The sequence below is a fragment of the Dufourea novaeangliae genome, unplaced genomic scaffold (genome assembly GCF_001272555.1).
Source record: "Dufourea novaeangliae isolate 0120121106 unplaced genomic scaffold, ASM127255v1 scaffold173, whole genome shotgun sequence".
Taxonomy (NCBI): Eukaryota; Metazoa; Arthropoda; class Insecta; order Hymenoptera; family Halictidae; genus Dufourea; species Dufourea novaeangliae.
Window position 1 is genome coordinate 745,423 of NW_015374048.1, and position 16,877 is coordinate 762,299.

The 16,877-nt window shown below is 42.4% G+C and overlaps 1 protein-coding gene across 1 annotated transcript; it reads left to right on the forward strand.

Moving 5' to 3' along the window:
• The first annotated feature begins 5,155 nt into the window (after positions 1–5,155).
• On the forward strand, positions 5,156–13,604 carry LOC107189838 (bestrophin-4-like). The gene is given in 9 exon segments (XM_015578509.1): positions 5,156–5,226; positions 9,208–9,528; positions 10,188–10,521; positions 11,275–11,384; positions 11,386–11,473; positions 11,562–11,860; positions 12,430–12,650; positions 12,750–13,026; positions 13,152–13,604. Coding segments are annotated over 9 exon segments (2,076 nt in total). The 3' UTR covers positions 13,507–13,604.
• Positions 13,605–16,877: the final 3,273 nt, after the last annotated feature.

Here is a 16,877-nt window from a genome sequence, read left to right on the forward strand (position 1 = left end):
CAAGACTGTCAAAGAGTGCTGCTTTGTTGAAGTTCTTATTATATACTGTTCCTAAGGTTCAAAGAAGTATTGCTAAGAAGTTTACGTTAATTTTATTGTGCATTTTCGATTCCCAATCGGAAACTATTTCACCGTATCGAAAGCACGTTGTTCGTTGATATCATCGTTTACCGTCGATCGGTTTCGATTAGTGTTTTTAGTTGAATCGAGTGGCCTTACATTTCCGATTACTGTTCGTTGCATTTGATGGCTGTGACTTTTAGGGACCAAGACTGTTAGTCCAATAGCAATATCGTCGTCCTAATCGACAGTTCTAGTGCAAGCTCCATGCGGGACTAATTCGAACGCGAGTTGCATATCGAATTAATTAGAATATAATTCAGGTCGTAAGTGTCCTCTTAGAAATAAGCAAGAGGAAGTGTGTACGTGTAAAAAGATTATTGTCACGTACCAAGTTTACGTTGTATAAATGGTATACTTACGTTGTATATGCAAGCGGGTGTTCCACACACACTTTTTACGCCCGCAACTGTATTATTATGTAATTTTGAAAACGTACGTGTGTACGCGCATTCTGCCAGCATAGAGGTCCTATTATACATCTGTATATTCAACATTATCGGCGACACGTTGCACGTGTTGACATAGTATTTTGATATACGATTGATAGAAACTGCGTATATGTAGCGATAACAGTAAAAACCGAGTGTTCTTTACATTTATTGTGTTTTATTAATATTAGATTTCCGGAGATTCCTACTATCCCATGACGTATCACAAAAACATTCAATGTCACCCTTATTTTCAATTCGTACATCATCGCTGCCATTGCAATTTCGTTTCATCGCAGCGATTAGAAAACTTTGTTAGCCTGACTAATGCTTGAAACCTTTCAACCTCATCCATAATAATTCTTGTAAGTTGTAAAAGGCTTTTTAGTTCTTTTTAAATTCCAATATTCGTGCAAGCACAAATATATGCTATCAACATTATTGTACTTTCCATAGTGTTACATTATCCTCTTATGAAACTTATCTCTTACAGGTTCGGTTGATAACATGTATGTTACCTGTTTGATCTGTATTAAATATAAGCGTGTGTCACTTACATGATTATGCATGCAGTGTAGACGAACTTTGTATAAATGAAACTCACTTAATGGTTCGTAAACACATCAGAGATACGGCCCTGGTGCAGTGATTTCCATCCAAGCATAGAGTTTAGCGATGAGCACCACTGTTTGATGCGGAAAGACCGGGGCACCGGTGGGGATAGGATCGAAAGACCGTAGGTGGAGTACCGGGGGATCTTTTGGCGTGCTGCGGCAACGGTTCTCTCAGTGCACGCTCGGTACTCCTTCCGCCAAACCCGTTGGCGAGTTTGTGCGGACGATTCAATCTCCGCCACGGTTTGATCGCAATCGTGCGTGCTCGTTCGGGAACCTCGCGACCAGCTGTTTCTTGCAAATTTTGTGAAACTAGTTCCGTCGTGCGATTCACGGATCGGAGACACTCAGAGTGGGGCATAGGCGGTTTAATAAGAAATCAGCTTGGTATATTTTCCTTTGTCACGAGGTTTTCGTACCATTCGCGAACGCGATACATGATTTTCTTGACATGAACGAAATGTACTGTCCAATTTTGTGAAGTCGATACAGTTTTCGCGCTTTCGTTGCTACGCCGTTCTTATGCTTTCAGAATAATCTATGCAAAAGCACCGATAATAGGGATAATTGTTCGGCGATACATAGTGAGTTGCAAAAAGGATCTCAGAAGTAAAGACGACAATCTTCATATTATTGTCTTTTGATAATTACCTCACATTTAAGAGCTAAACCTTTTTACTAAAAGGCGGTATAGAGGGTTAGGAACAGTTCTTACAACATATTAAAACGCACAGTGACAAAATCTCACCGCAGGATGTTAATTCATAGTTTGCGGATACTTTACGTTTAGATGATTTCTTTTCTGCGTCATCCTGGTTTCTCCCACGATGATGACCGTACGGTATACACGTGCTCACCACGATTACACGAGCTGGAGGTCTCCCAAACGTTCCGACAGTCTTTTCGAAACAATGAACCGTTGTTCACACACTTAATATATGGGGTTACTGGTGTGGAGTGGGGCTGATGTAAACGTACCGGACAAGGCCGATTTCGTACTTTTTTCTTTAACAGCAGCTTTCTATCGAATAATTGAGTTTTTTTGAGTGTTTTATACAGAACTCTGACTTGCTCGATAAAAACCGCGAATCATTTTTTAAATCCCCATTGTATATATAATTGCCACATTCATATTCTACCTGTAAAACGGTATAGTAATTAAAAATAAATTAAACAAACACGGCATTATACGAAATTAGTCACGTAAAATTTATTTCAGAGTTTATTACAACACAAGGAATTACTATAAATTATGTATCCTTTCCGGTTTAGATAATTCAAATACAGTACCAGGGTTAGATGAACATGCGAACTAAAATTTATTAACATAATACATATAAAATAAATAATTCACTCGACAGTCATAAATACGTACCTACATATGATTCGTGTACAGAATTGAAGAGACAATGCTTAACGGCGTGCACCTTTAAATCGTACCATGAGGAAGCGGGGTGACCGTGGAAGGTCTTCAGCGAGATTGTCGGGTAGTCAAGCGCAGGGAAAAGTAAAAGTCCCTATACAGTGCACTCAAACACGGCGTTGCTTGAAAGCGCGGGAAAACTGCTCACACTTCGCACAGTTTTCGCGACTCCTTGACGATATCGCATAGCCTCGAGTACAATTCAACTTCAATTATCGTGGTCATGGGCGTAGTCAGGGGGCTTAAAAGCTTTAAAAAAAAATTAATTGCCCCCCCCCCTCCGACTGATAACCTAGCTACGCTCATAATCGCGGTTATTGTTAATACTCAAATTTGGGCAAGCACATTTATAAAATGAAACGTTCTATAGTTCTTCGATAGATTTCGTAGATGCTCGACTGAGAAATAATTTCGTTATTACTTTTAGCGTTCTACATTGTGTACTATTGTGTAGTACATTTCGTATTGCACAATGTGCCGTCTGTGTACAGTACGTTAACAGAGACTCGTGAGCACAAATGTGGAGTAGGCCGGTAACACGATAACAGGTCGCGATAACGATCCATACGCAAGGTTACGATTACGTTGTAGCGTCATTCTCGAGAACGGTTCGAAACCGCGGCCTGCATATAGCCCGCGAAATATAGAACGTAATGAGTCATTGCTCTTAGAACGGAAGCCAACGACAAAGGCTCGGTCGTTTGGCATCGTTCATTAGAGAACCGCGGGTATGGCCGGTTACTACGTGCCGGCTATTTAACAAATATATTTGATGATAAATTGCTTTTATCGTATTCGTGAAATGTGCACGTAATCCGAAACATTTCAACTTTATTTATGGCTGTAGTAGAGACGAACGATTTCGATTTCTGTTTACTGTTTCACTGACTAGTAGTGTGTCTGGCTTGGTCTTAAGCAGAGATAGGCAAATTCAGTATTATTATTCATATTATTAACGGATATGTATAACCTTTGATACCTAGTGGAACAGACAGATATGATATAAATCTTTTAAATGACAGAGTTGAGTGACCTTAATTACCTACTATAAAGATTGTAATATTATCTAAATAAATAGATTTGAATAACAAATAGAAATTGAAAAAATTAATGTCATTAAGTTTTTGTTAAATAAATTTACACCACAATCTAATATTTTTTAACAAGTAAACCTACATCCAAACAACTGTGTAATCCAATTAATTGTTTAAATGTCGCAACGGCACTGTTTGCTACGAGTTCCAATTCTTGTATATTATTGGAATAAAAAATTGCGTTCATTTTTGGACCTAGGTGAATGTATCTAATAACGTGATAACCACATTAAATTAATTCAGACTAGATTTAAATATATTTAGTCTAGGTCTTGCTTTTACACCCCTCAGTCTTCATAAATTTTAAACATATGTACATGTACAGTACGTCATGCAAATATCGTTACGCATTATTCCCATTTACTCTTTTTCTCTTTTGTACTTTACAGAACACCTCATTATTATTGTAACTATTATGTGGTATATACATGGCTAGTAGTCGTTCAGTTCTAATAGCTCGAAGCAGTCGAGTTCTCTTGTCGCGGCTCGAACCGTTTTCGTCGTGACGCCTTCCGTAGAATACAGATAAGCGTCGTATCGGAAACTGGGGGCTATAAAGTGCCGACTCGTCTGTTTCGAAGCGCCAATGAATCATCGGAGAAGCGATCGTTAATCGTCGTCGTCGGCACTCTTGTCGTTGCAGATCCACCTGTGGAACGTGTCGGAACGGAAACAAGCGGACGACTTGAACCACCGCACATGGACAGGAGGGCTTTCAACCCGGCAGACGTTTTTCAAGAACAGTGAAGTACTTGTGAACTATCGGTGAAACTTAGTGAGCCGGAAACAGTGACGTTCTTTCATTTCCGACGAACAGAAGTTTCAAGCGTGAACTAGTGGACCTAGTCCGATGGCAACGTTATCGCTCTCGAGCCTTACTTTGCTCTGCGGTTAAGAAACACCATATTGACTAAAGATTCGGGCGAGCCAGCGGAAACTGTTCAGCGGCGGAACGTTCTCGCGAGTGTAACAGAAGGTCGCGATATTCTTACTCGCCCAAAATATTTTCGTCAACAGACCGATTCCATTGATCGAAGTCGTGGTTCCTGATAGCTGGTGAATCGATTTCGGTGTTTGTCGACGCAAAGACCAGGCACGAAGTGTCCGGGCAGACGGAAGTCGTCGGGGACCGAACGTACGCCGGTGCATTTCGCTCGAGGCGAGTACCGCGAGTTACGTAATCGCAAAACACACAGAGAGACCTCGTGCATCGAGGATGACCTTCGTAGTCGTCTTGTCTGTCCGCGTAACGTCGAGGGAGAAGAGCTCGGAGATAAGGCCGCGTTCGAACTAATTAATATCTGGCCGCCGATCGTCCTGTCGAGTCGAGTCCCAGCCGTGCTGATTCGAGTGGAAGAGGATGTCGCACGCGTGGCAGCAGAGATGACTCCTTCGTGAGGTTTTCCTGGCGAGGTCTCAGGCAGCTGAAGCATTTGGTCGGTTCTCTCCGCGCGCCAGGTGTAGAAACGAGAGATGACGGTCACTTACACTGCCGAAGTCGCCACCTGCAGAGGTCTCGGTTGCTTTCTAAAATTACTCCTAAGGTAAGCACTTCGGGCTTGGCTCTCGTTCCGCGGATCGTGATGCTCGGCAGGAAGGTCGTGGACTGTGAGAGGTACCATCGCGACCTCTCGACACGATTAAATCTTGTTTCGCGATCCTTGCAACAGTCGGAACGATCACTTCGATTTCTATTGAAATCGACTATTCCCTTCGTGGTTTCATGATCCTTGTAACTGCCGGAACGATTGCTTTGATTTCGGCCGAGATCGAATACAGACTCCGCTTGATTATTGTCTGGCCTGTTCTACACGATTATTGTCGAGGCGTTATCAACACCACTGGGGGAGGGGCTGTGGAACTTGTGAAGTACATACTTTGTTGCCAAGGTTCGGGAAAAAAGACGAATTTACAAGGGTCTGAAGCATTTCTCCTTACACGATTATTGTCCCGTTGTGGATCCGAGTTTGGGACGATAATCGAGAGGAGTCTGTATTAAGATAGGAAGATTTTAATTGGCAAATGGGCTCAAAAAACTGTTTGTTGTTAACTTAGCTTTAAGAATCGTCTATTATTTTTTAAATAATATAAGCTACGAAAATAGACGCGCTTCGCTTGTCTCCGTGTGCATACGTAACGCGGACTTGGGCCCAACGAGAGCAAAGATCACGTTTCATGTTTCACACTTCCCCACTTGTTACTCAGACTATTGGATAACTGAATATAAATAAAAATAACAGAATTAATGTATTAAGTTTATCGACGAGTGACTCACTCTTTGGTTGAATGAACTGGTAACGTAGATTAAATTTGATACATCTGTTTGTTCTTCTCTTTTACAAAAAAAATGAAACATGTTCGAGAACGTGGACGTATATTTTCTACACAGCACAAGCTTTCGATTTCCTTGGAAATAAGTATTGAGTTTGACAAAAAAAAATGATGATTACTTATTGCTATTACCCGATGAATAGAAATGAATTTCCGTGGATTCAATGCTCCGTATATCAAAGGGAACACATCATCTGCTTATGTCACCAGTCGTCCACTATTCATTAGCGAGTAAACAATAGACTTGTTGAAACGGTTTTCAAAGAAGTAGGTATCCAACAGCTGATAATATTCTCTGTGGAAAATCAACGATTCGATTCCTCGTATGGTGCAATTAGGATCAATTGCAATTAAATGGTATTTCAAACAGTTCCGTCATATCGTTCCGTGATCGGCAAGGAATTCTGTTGAATGACGTGAGTCACGTGCGCGCGAAGGATAAGCACACTGGGTGCATGAAACCGTCGGAAAGGCTCTGTCTCGCGAGCACAGCGACGAGCGATGCGGTTACACGATCGTATCGCTAATTTCCCAGTACTTGTTGTATTTATAATTGTCACTGTCATTCATCAAGGGCTTACGCGTTCCGCGTACGACTCGTGTTTACGGAGCTTGAGACGCCTCGAAGGCATTATCATTTTTTACAAGGAAAAAGTTTTTGCTCCGGTTCGCTAGCAAAGACAAACTTTCAAGGCATCATTAAGAAGGACACATTAGTATACATTACAGTTCTACGGCCGGTTCGGCCAAGCACAGCTGATGCATCTATTGCGCGTGCTCAGATAAGAGGAACGAGACGAGGATGCTCATCGGTTGGTTTCTCTCTTTCTCAGTACATATACTTATTGATTTGAAACGTGAAAATTAATGAATTACTGCGTGGGTAGTGCATTAAGCGGATGGAGTTACGGCAGCTGACAATCTAGTTTCCTCAGAACCATCTTTTGCTTCCCTGGTTTATCTTTCTGACTCCTGTTTCGATCACCAGCTGTGCCCGGTTTGGAGTAGGGTAAACTGAGTAGTACCATAAATAAAGGCTTCTTTTGCGGGTCGAGCCACTTAGGGATCGTTGACCCACCAGCGTCTTCAACATTTCGAAAATTACCATTACTGGTCTGCAAGGGAAACTAATTTAAATGGGGGACGTTGCGCCCTACGTTGAGCGAGGCGTCAGCGGTCTATTGTCACACCTTTTGTCGACCGCCGGAACTAAACCTCTCTTTATTACAAGGTTTATTACCTCCACTGCATTGTTGTTCACTCGAAGCACACTTTCCTTTTTGAAATTACTTGCCCGTGCTATTGGACTTCCGAGTCGCTGACCCCTTCTATTATTGTTTCGACTGTCCTGTGCCCGCTCGAAGGCGACGTTTCGGGCTCGTTGCGTGCAATCGGAGCTCTAAATTGCACGCGTGTCGGTCGCTTGTTCCACGAAAGATCGTTCGTCATCGGCGTTCCACGCTTCGACCGTGCATTTCTTCTTTCTTCGCCGAAACGCTTCTTGCCGCATCGCTTCTGACGGAACCTTACCGAGACGTTGCTTCGACGTGCGATGAAATCTACGCGAAACGCGTTTGCATTCGTTCGTTTTCTCGCCGCGGTCGTTAAGTACTTACTTTGATAACGTTTTGCTTTATTCATTAGACGAACGCCTACGACTGCAACGGAACTCCATAACGGTCCAAGTTGCATTCGCTTAATAGAGCTTCGCCGTCGATTTCACGCTCAAGAACACATATTCCTGATTATTCATCACGTTCGAAAGTACGAGGTAATTTCTTAGGCCGTCTCTAAAGGTGGTAATGCGGATGTTGCAATTGGTGTAGAGTTTGGTTTAGAGTTTAGGCTAGAACCGCCGATCGATTCGCGTCATTCTCGCCATTCACGCGGTGTTGGTCGACGTCGGCGGAACACAGTTTATCTAAAAAGTGACTTTCATGATCTTTTATAAAACAGGAGTGCAGTGAATTGATTAATGTGCACAATTCTCACTGCTTACGAATTATAGTATTACGAATAATTAATTTATTTTATTATTAGAGTTACCGTTAGACTGCGGAAGTTTATGCAAATTCGTAATTTCGAATACTAATATTTAAAAATTGAAATGGGACAAAATTTTTGTTTCTGCACTACGTCTTAGTATCTTCAAAACTTCTTTAATATCTTCATTTTATTGAATTTTCCAAGTCGAAGGATACTATAAGTATCATTCATTGAATCAACTCTTGTCACTGTTCCTGTATAAAATTGTCCGCCAAGAATCCATGTTACGATATCCTGATTTTAGTAAGAGTGTTACAGAAAAGTCATGGAACGCTTACTCGCTCGAATTTATCACACGAAATATTCAGACAACAAAGCATGGATACATCGGACCAATAAATTATTTCAAAGCTTGTGAAAGGTTTTCGGAGAGATTATGGCGTATATAAATATGATTGTATATTATCCTAAATCCAGGAGATATATTTTTTGGATCCTTAGACTTTGACGTCTAATCGAATCATTCTGAGAACTTTTCGAATAAAATGTGCAAGTGGTATGTGTACATGAGAACACTGGGGAATTGCGCGAATATTTGTCTCTCGGATGTCGACTATCGAATTCAAGGACGATTTTATTACAAAACACTTTACGATTTTATTACAAAATCTCGAGGCGGTAAAGAAATCTCGTGCCTCGCTTTGGAATATTTCCAATGTTCCCCGCCTTACGCAGTTGCGAGTAATGTCCCTTGAACGAAACGCTCAGCTGTCTGTCATTTCTCTTGGATCGCTTCAGACATCTATCAGGCCATATCTCTAAACAGCTCGGATACGGATAAAACACTCTAGACACCTCGGCAGCCGTCCAAATTGCATTCAATCGAGTATCATAGATCAAATAGAAACCCTTTTTTGTAAATTTGTTTAAATCGTTTTTTTAAGACAGAGAGATTATCTCGGAACTATTTTTACATTCAAGCGATTCGAAGCCAGCGTTGCACCCTGAAACAAGTAGAATCTCTTCGATCGATTGCTTAAGCGTTAAGTCACCTTATCAACGTTCCTACCGTTTGAAAAAGAAAAACACACACACACACACACATCGCGAACGACTTTTTAAGTCCCGTTTATCTCCAATTGATATATAATCCGATTGACACGAAGAATCCATCATAATCATGTTTCTCCATTGCGTTCTATTTTTAGATGGCGAGCAAGCATATACAAGCTCGTTTGGCTAGACTTGGCCCTCTTCCTCTTCATATACTATTCGTTGTCGTGCATGTACCGGCTGATACTCGACGATGACCAAAAGAAGATCTTCGAAGCTGTAGTGGCGTACTGCAACGAATACAGCGACCTGATACCGTTGTCATTCGTCCTTGGTTTCTACGTTAGCATCGTTATGACCAGATGGTGGAATCAATACATGGTGATACCGTGGCCAGACTCGATCGCGGTTTTCGTGTCGGCCACTATACACGGGAACGACGAGAGGGGTCGATTGATGCGTCGAACCATCGTCAGGTACGTGTGTACTTGACAGCACGATCAACGGTAACAGTGGGCTGGATCGATGTCGAGGAGAACGAAGCGTACCGTTCCGTTTCGGTCCTGTTCAGAAACGGCGATTCTCACCGTGAAGAAAAGCTCTCAACTGGAATGCGAACGGACGGTTCCATTTGATTCTGTACCACTAAAAATCTACTAAAGATCGTTCCTTTAACCCCTTGCCTTACAAACGTCGACTTAGACACGTGATAACGATTTCAAACTGAATTTAGTAAACATATATATTATTCGTTTTCTTCGAGTCGACGTAAAATACCGTATCGCTGGTATTAACATCACAAATTTAGAATAAATGTAACAGTTGTCATAAAAATAGAATTCCTGTTGTATTTGGGAAAATATTAACGATAAAGTAATTCTTGAGAGTTAACACTTTCCACTCGACTGTCTCCTTCGAAGGGACAAAATGTATGGAAAATTAGAAATTCCAAGTGCAAAAGGTTAGCAATCTAAGGGAAACATATCCAAAGATCGTATTAATTTACATAGAATTGTGGGATTTTAAAGTTTTTCAAAAGAATCTTTTGTTAGTGTGTTATTTCATTCGATTCCTCAAAATTATAGACTACACGGTCAGAAACGCTGCGTTTAAACGGTTGTCTCGTCTGTTTCAGATACGTGTGCGTCTGTTTAACGCTGGTTCTGACGATGGTCTCGCCCCGCGTGAAGAAACGATTCCCCACGTTGGAGCACCTTGTGGACACCGGTCTGCTGATGGAGAACGAACTCGTGATATTCCAGAGCTTGAACGCGAAGTTTCCCAAGCCGAGCAAACACTGGCTGCCGATCGTATGGGCGTCGAGTATCGTGACTCGAGCCAGGAAGGAGGGTCGGATTCGTGACGATTTTGCCGTGAAGACGCTGATAGACGAGCTGAACAAGTTTCGCGGTCTCTGCGGTAGTCTCATGCACTACGATACTATCAGCGTTCCTTTAGTCTACACTCAGGTAGGCGAACCGACCGAGCGAGAATTATTAATTATAGTCTCAGGAGGTTTCTTCGGAATTTGTATTTCTTCTTAACCCCCTGGCTGCTAATGCCTTGTACATATACGTATAGGGATCTGAAAAATCGTTCGCTATTTGCGGACACCAGGTACACACGGTCGTCTGAACTGCGTGTAGAAGATGTGCTGTAACTGATAAAGCCGTCTGAATTTGAATTGACGATTGTATTTAAAACTATCGGTTAAAGTGTGTTGCAACATTTTTTTGATAGAGCTAAAAAAATTCCAATATGAAAACTCGTTGAACACGTGTACTTTGGGATATTAGTGGTGCTGTATCTGGCTATTGTTCAGTAATTTCTGCTTTTAGTGAGCAGAGATCGTGGAACAATATTGCCCGTGTTCCATCTATCCCACTATCGTCTATCAGTTTATATCAAACTATTGTCGGAAATAGATAGTACCGTACCATTTAAAATATTTATAAATGCCGTCTTAAGTAGACATAACCAATCATGAACTGATACGTGAGGTAAGTGGTGATAAAAATTTCGACATCTGTTTAACCGAAAGCAAACCTTAACACGAAGAACTTTTATTGCTTATATTAGACTTGTTTCTGTAATAGCCTTTATATAAATTTCTTTGAATGTACGTTTAATTACATAAAGTATTTAATTATCAGCGATCGATATTCAAAATATCACCCACACCTGAATAAAAATTTGTCTTGATCTGTGCGTTTTTCTCGCAGGTAGTAACGTTGGCTGTGTACACGTACTTTTTGACTAGCGTGATGGGTCGACAGTGGGTACAGAATTCGTCCACGTCGACGATCGATCTCTACTTCCCAGTATTCACGACAGCTCAAGGTCGCCGAGACTCTGATCAACCCATTCGGCGAGGATGATGACGACTTCGAAGTTAACTGGATAATCGACAGAAACCTACAAGTAAGTAGATTCCGTTCAAAGGACGTCCACGTTTATTTAGGCATTTTAAACAGACCTCTTTGTGTAACGTTACTACTATTTCCGAAAGGTGAGCTACCTCATCGTCGACGAGATGCATCACGAGCATCCAGAATTGATCCGCGATCAGTATTGGGACGAAATCTTCCCCACGGAACTTCCGTACACGGCCGCGTCTCAGGCATTCCGCGAGGAACATCCAATGCCGTCCACGGCCGGAATTCAATTATCCGCCGCGCAACAAGAACTCCAACCGTCCTCGGTCAGGATCGACGAAATGGCGGCAGATTATCAGCAGAAGTACCGCTCGGACATAGCCGACGACGCCGCGTCTGGCATACACTTCACGGCGACGGGAAAAATGTCAAGGTTCGTTTCCACCCGACGACACCATTTAAACGCTTTTACGCTCACGCGATGCACATTTTCCATCGAGTTCTATAAATTTTATTCTCTCGACCGATTTCTGTGTTTACAACCGGAACACTGTTCTTGATTGATTACCAAACATATTGAGCAATAAAGGGTTGTACAACATAAAATTTTTGTTCCGAAGAGTACGTTAAACAAGATGAAAGAAGTAACGGAAAATATTGTATTTGGCAGCTGCGACTGGAGTAATATAATTTATAGAATTATCTTCAAATACCGAGTGAATGTTGCAACTGTTTGTCCGTTGTATGAAAATATTTTGTTTCCGTCCAATTAATGAAACAATTATCGAACTTGCTTGAGTGAGAACTGTGATATACGTAAATACTAAATCTTTTTCTCGCACGCTCACGCTTCTATCGCTTAACCAGGAGCTCCATCGGGAGCGGTAATGTAGCGAGGTAACACGTTCGCCTTGCCACGTTCCTCGTGCGGGTTACGAAACCAGGCGTTGATGCTCTTAAAGATCATTTTTTACGAAACGGGAAGTGTATGTTTACTTGTAGAAGCGCCAGTCGAGTGAGCAATCGAGATCGCACATTGAGCGGAGGCTCGACTCCCAGCAACCTGGGGGGTTCTCTAACGAGAGTCAACAGTGTAACTAGTGTGTTGAAACGGTTGTTCAGCAAAGAGGATAGGCCGGACGGCAGCATGACGAGCGGTACCAAAACACCGGGGAGGATTGCTTCGTCCAGTTCCGCCTCTTCTTTGCAGAACCGGGCAGTCGGTAGGTTCAGTCGTTCCCATCTGCTTATAAAGATCAAACATCGGTTTACCAGTTCCGCCGGGCATGGGATTAATTTATGGTGAAAACACTTTCAAACAGTCGGCGGTGGATCGATGAGGATAGGGGTCATCAAAGAGGAGGCGGACGAGCAGATGACCCTGACATCGATGAAATCGGACAAGAGACCGCACGTGCAGAGCATATTCTCGCCAGGACCACCGCCTCCGAGTGCTCCGGTCGCTGTACCCGGTTCTGATTACTCAAGGAACGGGGAACTTTTCTCGTACAGCGCACCAGTGACCGGTCTACCCTTGCAGGGAAGTAATGGCGATGGTGCTGGTAATGACAATGATAGGAGATACGTGTCAGGATCAAGGTTAGTGAAATTGACAAACATATATTCATCTGTTCGATGCAATTTCGTGTTTAGTCATATCCCAGAATGATTTTCTTTGCCAAGCTTATTTTCCTGGTTTCTGAATGAAATTCTCCAATATCCAGGGTGGATAGGACCACGGAATCGGCGCGATCCAGTGTCGCCTTCGAACCAGCCACCAGTTACATCGGTAGCGATATTATCGCGGACGACCTCATCAGCACCGCTAGCTCTTCCTGCGCCAGCGGCAACTCCGACGACGAGTTCACGAAGTTGAAGTTGGAGAGGGAAAAGGAAAGGCGGGACAGGGCGGTTCGAAGATTGGCCCGGAGCACCAGCGGTCACGGCAATTTACTCAGCGGACAATCGAAGAGTCCTTTAGACACTGAGCACCTTCTGTTATCGGAGATGGCGAACACTTCGCGAGTGTCCATGGGGCCGTTGAATCAGGACGATAAGGTCAAGACCGATCACCTTTAGCAGAGCTATCCGTGGCTCTATTTTGAAGTATAGCTTTGATCGCGGAATGGATTCGGAGGAATTCGATATCCGACCGGTGTCCAGCGATATTTATATAGGAAGACTACCGACCAGTTCAATGGTCGACGAAAGTATACGATATTTGACGCATCTTTACAACCGTCAAACGTCGAATCATTTGTTAGTGTACATAAGAACTTTTTACCTAGCACGATGTTATCGGAAGAATCGAACGAAGTTATTCGGTGATGAACACTTACGAAGGTTTCGGAATGTGCGAACCAAGGTCAGGTAAAATCGACAGTTAGTTACAAAGGTAGGCGAAATCAGCTTACAAACATTCCGTCGACGGACGCAACGTAGCTTTGGTTTTCGGTAACGAAAGATTGATTCAGAAAACAGAACACTGTAGGTTGCAGTTAGTTGCACGCATAGAAGACTGGTACTAAACTTTTTACACGCATCAGAAGTTTTTTTTACAATTTGGGAAAGTTAACTGAAACGTGTATTCTGTAACTTTTAAGGTTCGCTAGTCGGCCCGACGAGCACACATTAAAACAGACGACTAAACATTATACACGCTACTCAAAGATTAAGTTCTTGACGCATAAGTGCAGGCATGAGAATAATCACTGCTGGAAACCGTGGACTTGTATATACCGGTATACCTCTCAAACGAAATTCTACGTATCTATAAAGTGACAATAATCGCGTAAACGTTGTCAACCGAATGTTGCCGTACGGTATTTCAATTTTATACATCTACGCTTAGTAAGTGCTGCTATTTGAGTCGAAGCTGTGAATCGAAACACGAAAGCTTTTAAAATGTAGATTCATTTGTAACAGTTGCAAAGTTGTAATAGTCATTTTTTTTAAATTCGATCAGTGTCGATAGTAGAAAATGGGAGAGAACACAGATAGTAGGGAATAGTGTGAAATTATAGATTTTAGAATGTTTTTTTTTATCCCGTTTCCTTCGTTTCAAAGTCTTACGGAAATCGTACTTTGCCGAGGAAGTTTCGGACAAACGAAAACCACAAACGTTATGTGTATTTCAGATATGGAAGAAGACACAAAAACTGCTTGCTTTGTGGCTATCAGTATCCAACTAAAAACCGGTACCTAACATTACGTTTATCGTTAAGTGGCTCGAGTTTATGCCACTTTGGGCCACAAAAAAAAAACGGTGGTATGTTTAAAAATAGTACTTCTTTAAAGCAACGCGTTTTCGTACACGCACATTCCAAGAGTCGTAAAAGAGTTTAGGTCGGTGACAAAGTCGATAAAACGATCGCACATATACGGAGTAACGTTAATTCGATAAGCATGTTATGTTCGTAACACGTAATTTCGAATTCTCACACGCTTGCAACGACTGTAACGCAGCCGCGAATCGCAATACGCGAGAAGCGTGGAAATTTTAGGGGACACACCCGAACACCGCAATCGCACGACACTACTTTTTATACGGTGAAGATTCGACAAGATACTAGTCGCGAGAATTCCGAAACGGTGCAGTTGCGTGTATCGTGCAGGCACACTACATACGCGTGTGCTGAAAGGTATAAATTGCGTAAAATAATTAACATTCAGAATTGCCTGTACATAATTCACGTTAGACAGTTTGTCTTTCGTTTTGGAATTACATTCCAGGGCGTGAATAAATCCTGTGGTGCTCATGGATCAGCAATTCGTTCAACAGTATTATACTGCCGAAATACTTGTTCGGAATGTCTAAAAAAAATTTTAATTTCGTCTGAATAAAAAAGAGTGAGTTTCCAATGCCTACTGTATTTACAAGGAATATCTATATTTTAATCGCCTCACAACCACACCTCCGTGTCCTTAATAAACTGAAATGTAGCGCCGTGTAAAGGTGCCTTTGTTTTTCATTTTCCTTATTATTTATACAGAATATTTAAGTCACGATATCATGTATCCTTTAATCCTTCAACAATAATAACCGTCATGTTGTTATAAAGCTTGTTATAAGCTGTTATAAGCTGTTTTACATTTTTATCTTGGTTATGGTGATTGTAACAATAGAATATAATATTTTTTGCATCGAATTACTGACACCAATCATTAACTAAACGTTTACCTAAAACTAGAACGTAGTGTTAGAAAAGAATAATTATCTTCAGCAACATAAGTACATACATATATCTTCGTACAACAAGCAATTAGCTTTTGCTGAAAAAAAATTCAAGGGTTATTGCCACTCTACTACAGAAATATTTGTGTGTTTCACTTGACCTTTTACAACGCGAGAAGCGCATTTTAGATCATACACTGCAGCTAAATCATAGTATTTGCTGTAACTTGTATTAATGTCTCTGAGGTATCTGCATAGTAATTTTTGTTTATAATTCATTTTACCCAATATAATCGATCCATACCGATTCAGAAAGCCAATCCCAGAGTCTAACACAAAATAGAAGAACATTTCCATTTGAATGCGTTGTGTCAGTATTGTACGGGGTTCCTCAATTTGGCTGTCGTGTCTGAATTGTTCGAATTTTCCCGCGGTAAGATGATGGAAGAAACGATCGGCAGAGGGCGGTCTAATGGTTCGAATTACGACCAAGGGAGAGGGTATGCGTACGGGTTCGGAGCCGATCGGCGGTGTTCGGGCATCGTCGCGAGGCTTCGCTTGCAGGCGTCGACGGCTTGCGGAGTGGGGGTCGTCGTCAGTGGGTAGCCGTCGGCGAGAGGTGGCGGTGGTTTTGTACGGTGAAGAAAAGAGGGGTTAAGTAAGTGAGCCGTGCCGGGCCGTAGAAGCGAGCTAGCGGTGGCGCGGCCCGTGCTCGTGCCATAGGGCCTCTGCCAGATAGTAGTGTGTTCGTTTACAAGATGGCAGACGGTCTGTTCGCGGAAGACGCGGCCACCGACCTGGGGGACAGTGATTTTCGTTTAACGAGGGACCGACACAAACGTCAGGACGGCCCATTCCCAATGACGTCCCCGAGCACGGGTCTGGACACCGCGAGACGCATCCACGAAGACGCTCTGGTGGCTGAGAGTCATCTTCATCATCGACAGCATCAACTGCATCAGCATCGTCCTCCCCGTCGTAATTGTCATACTCATCCCCATCTTCTTCGTCGGCATCCAAACAACAACAGTAACACCAACAACAATAACAACAATCATCATCATCATCATCATCATCATAATAATTTTCATCGTTGCGATCGCGAAAACATCAACGATAACAACAACGAGGTCGTCGTGGATGGTCACGAGCGCGTTAGTAAAATCGAGAGTGTTAACAGTGCTGGTGCCGATACGAAGCGCGTTCTTCCTCCGTTCGCGTCACTGATTTGCGGGGATTACGAGGAAGACGAGGACGAGGACGAGGAGGAAGAAGA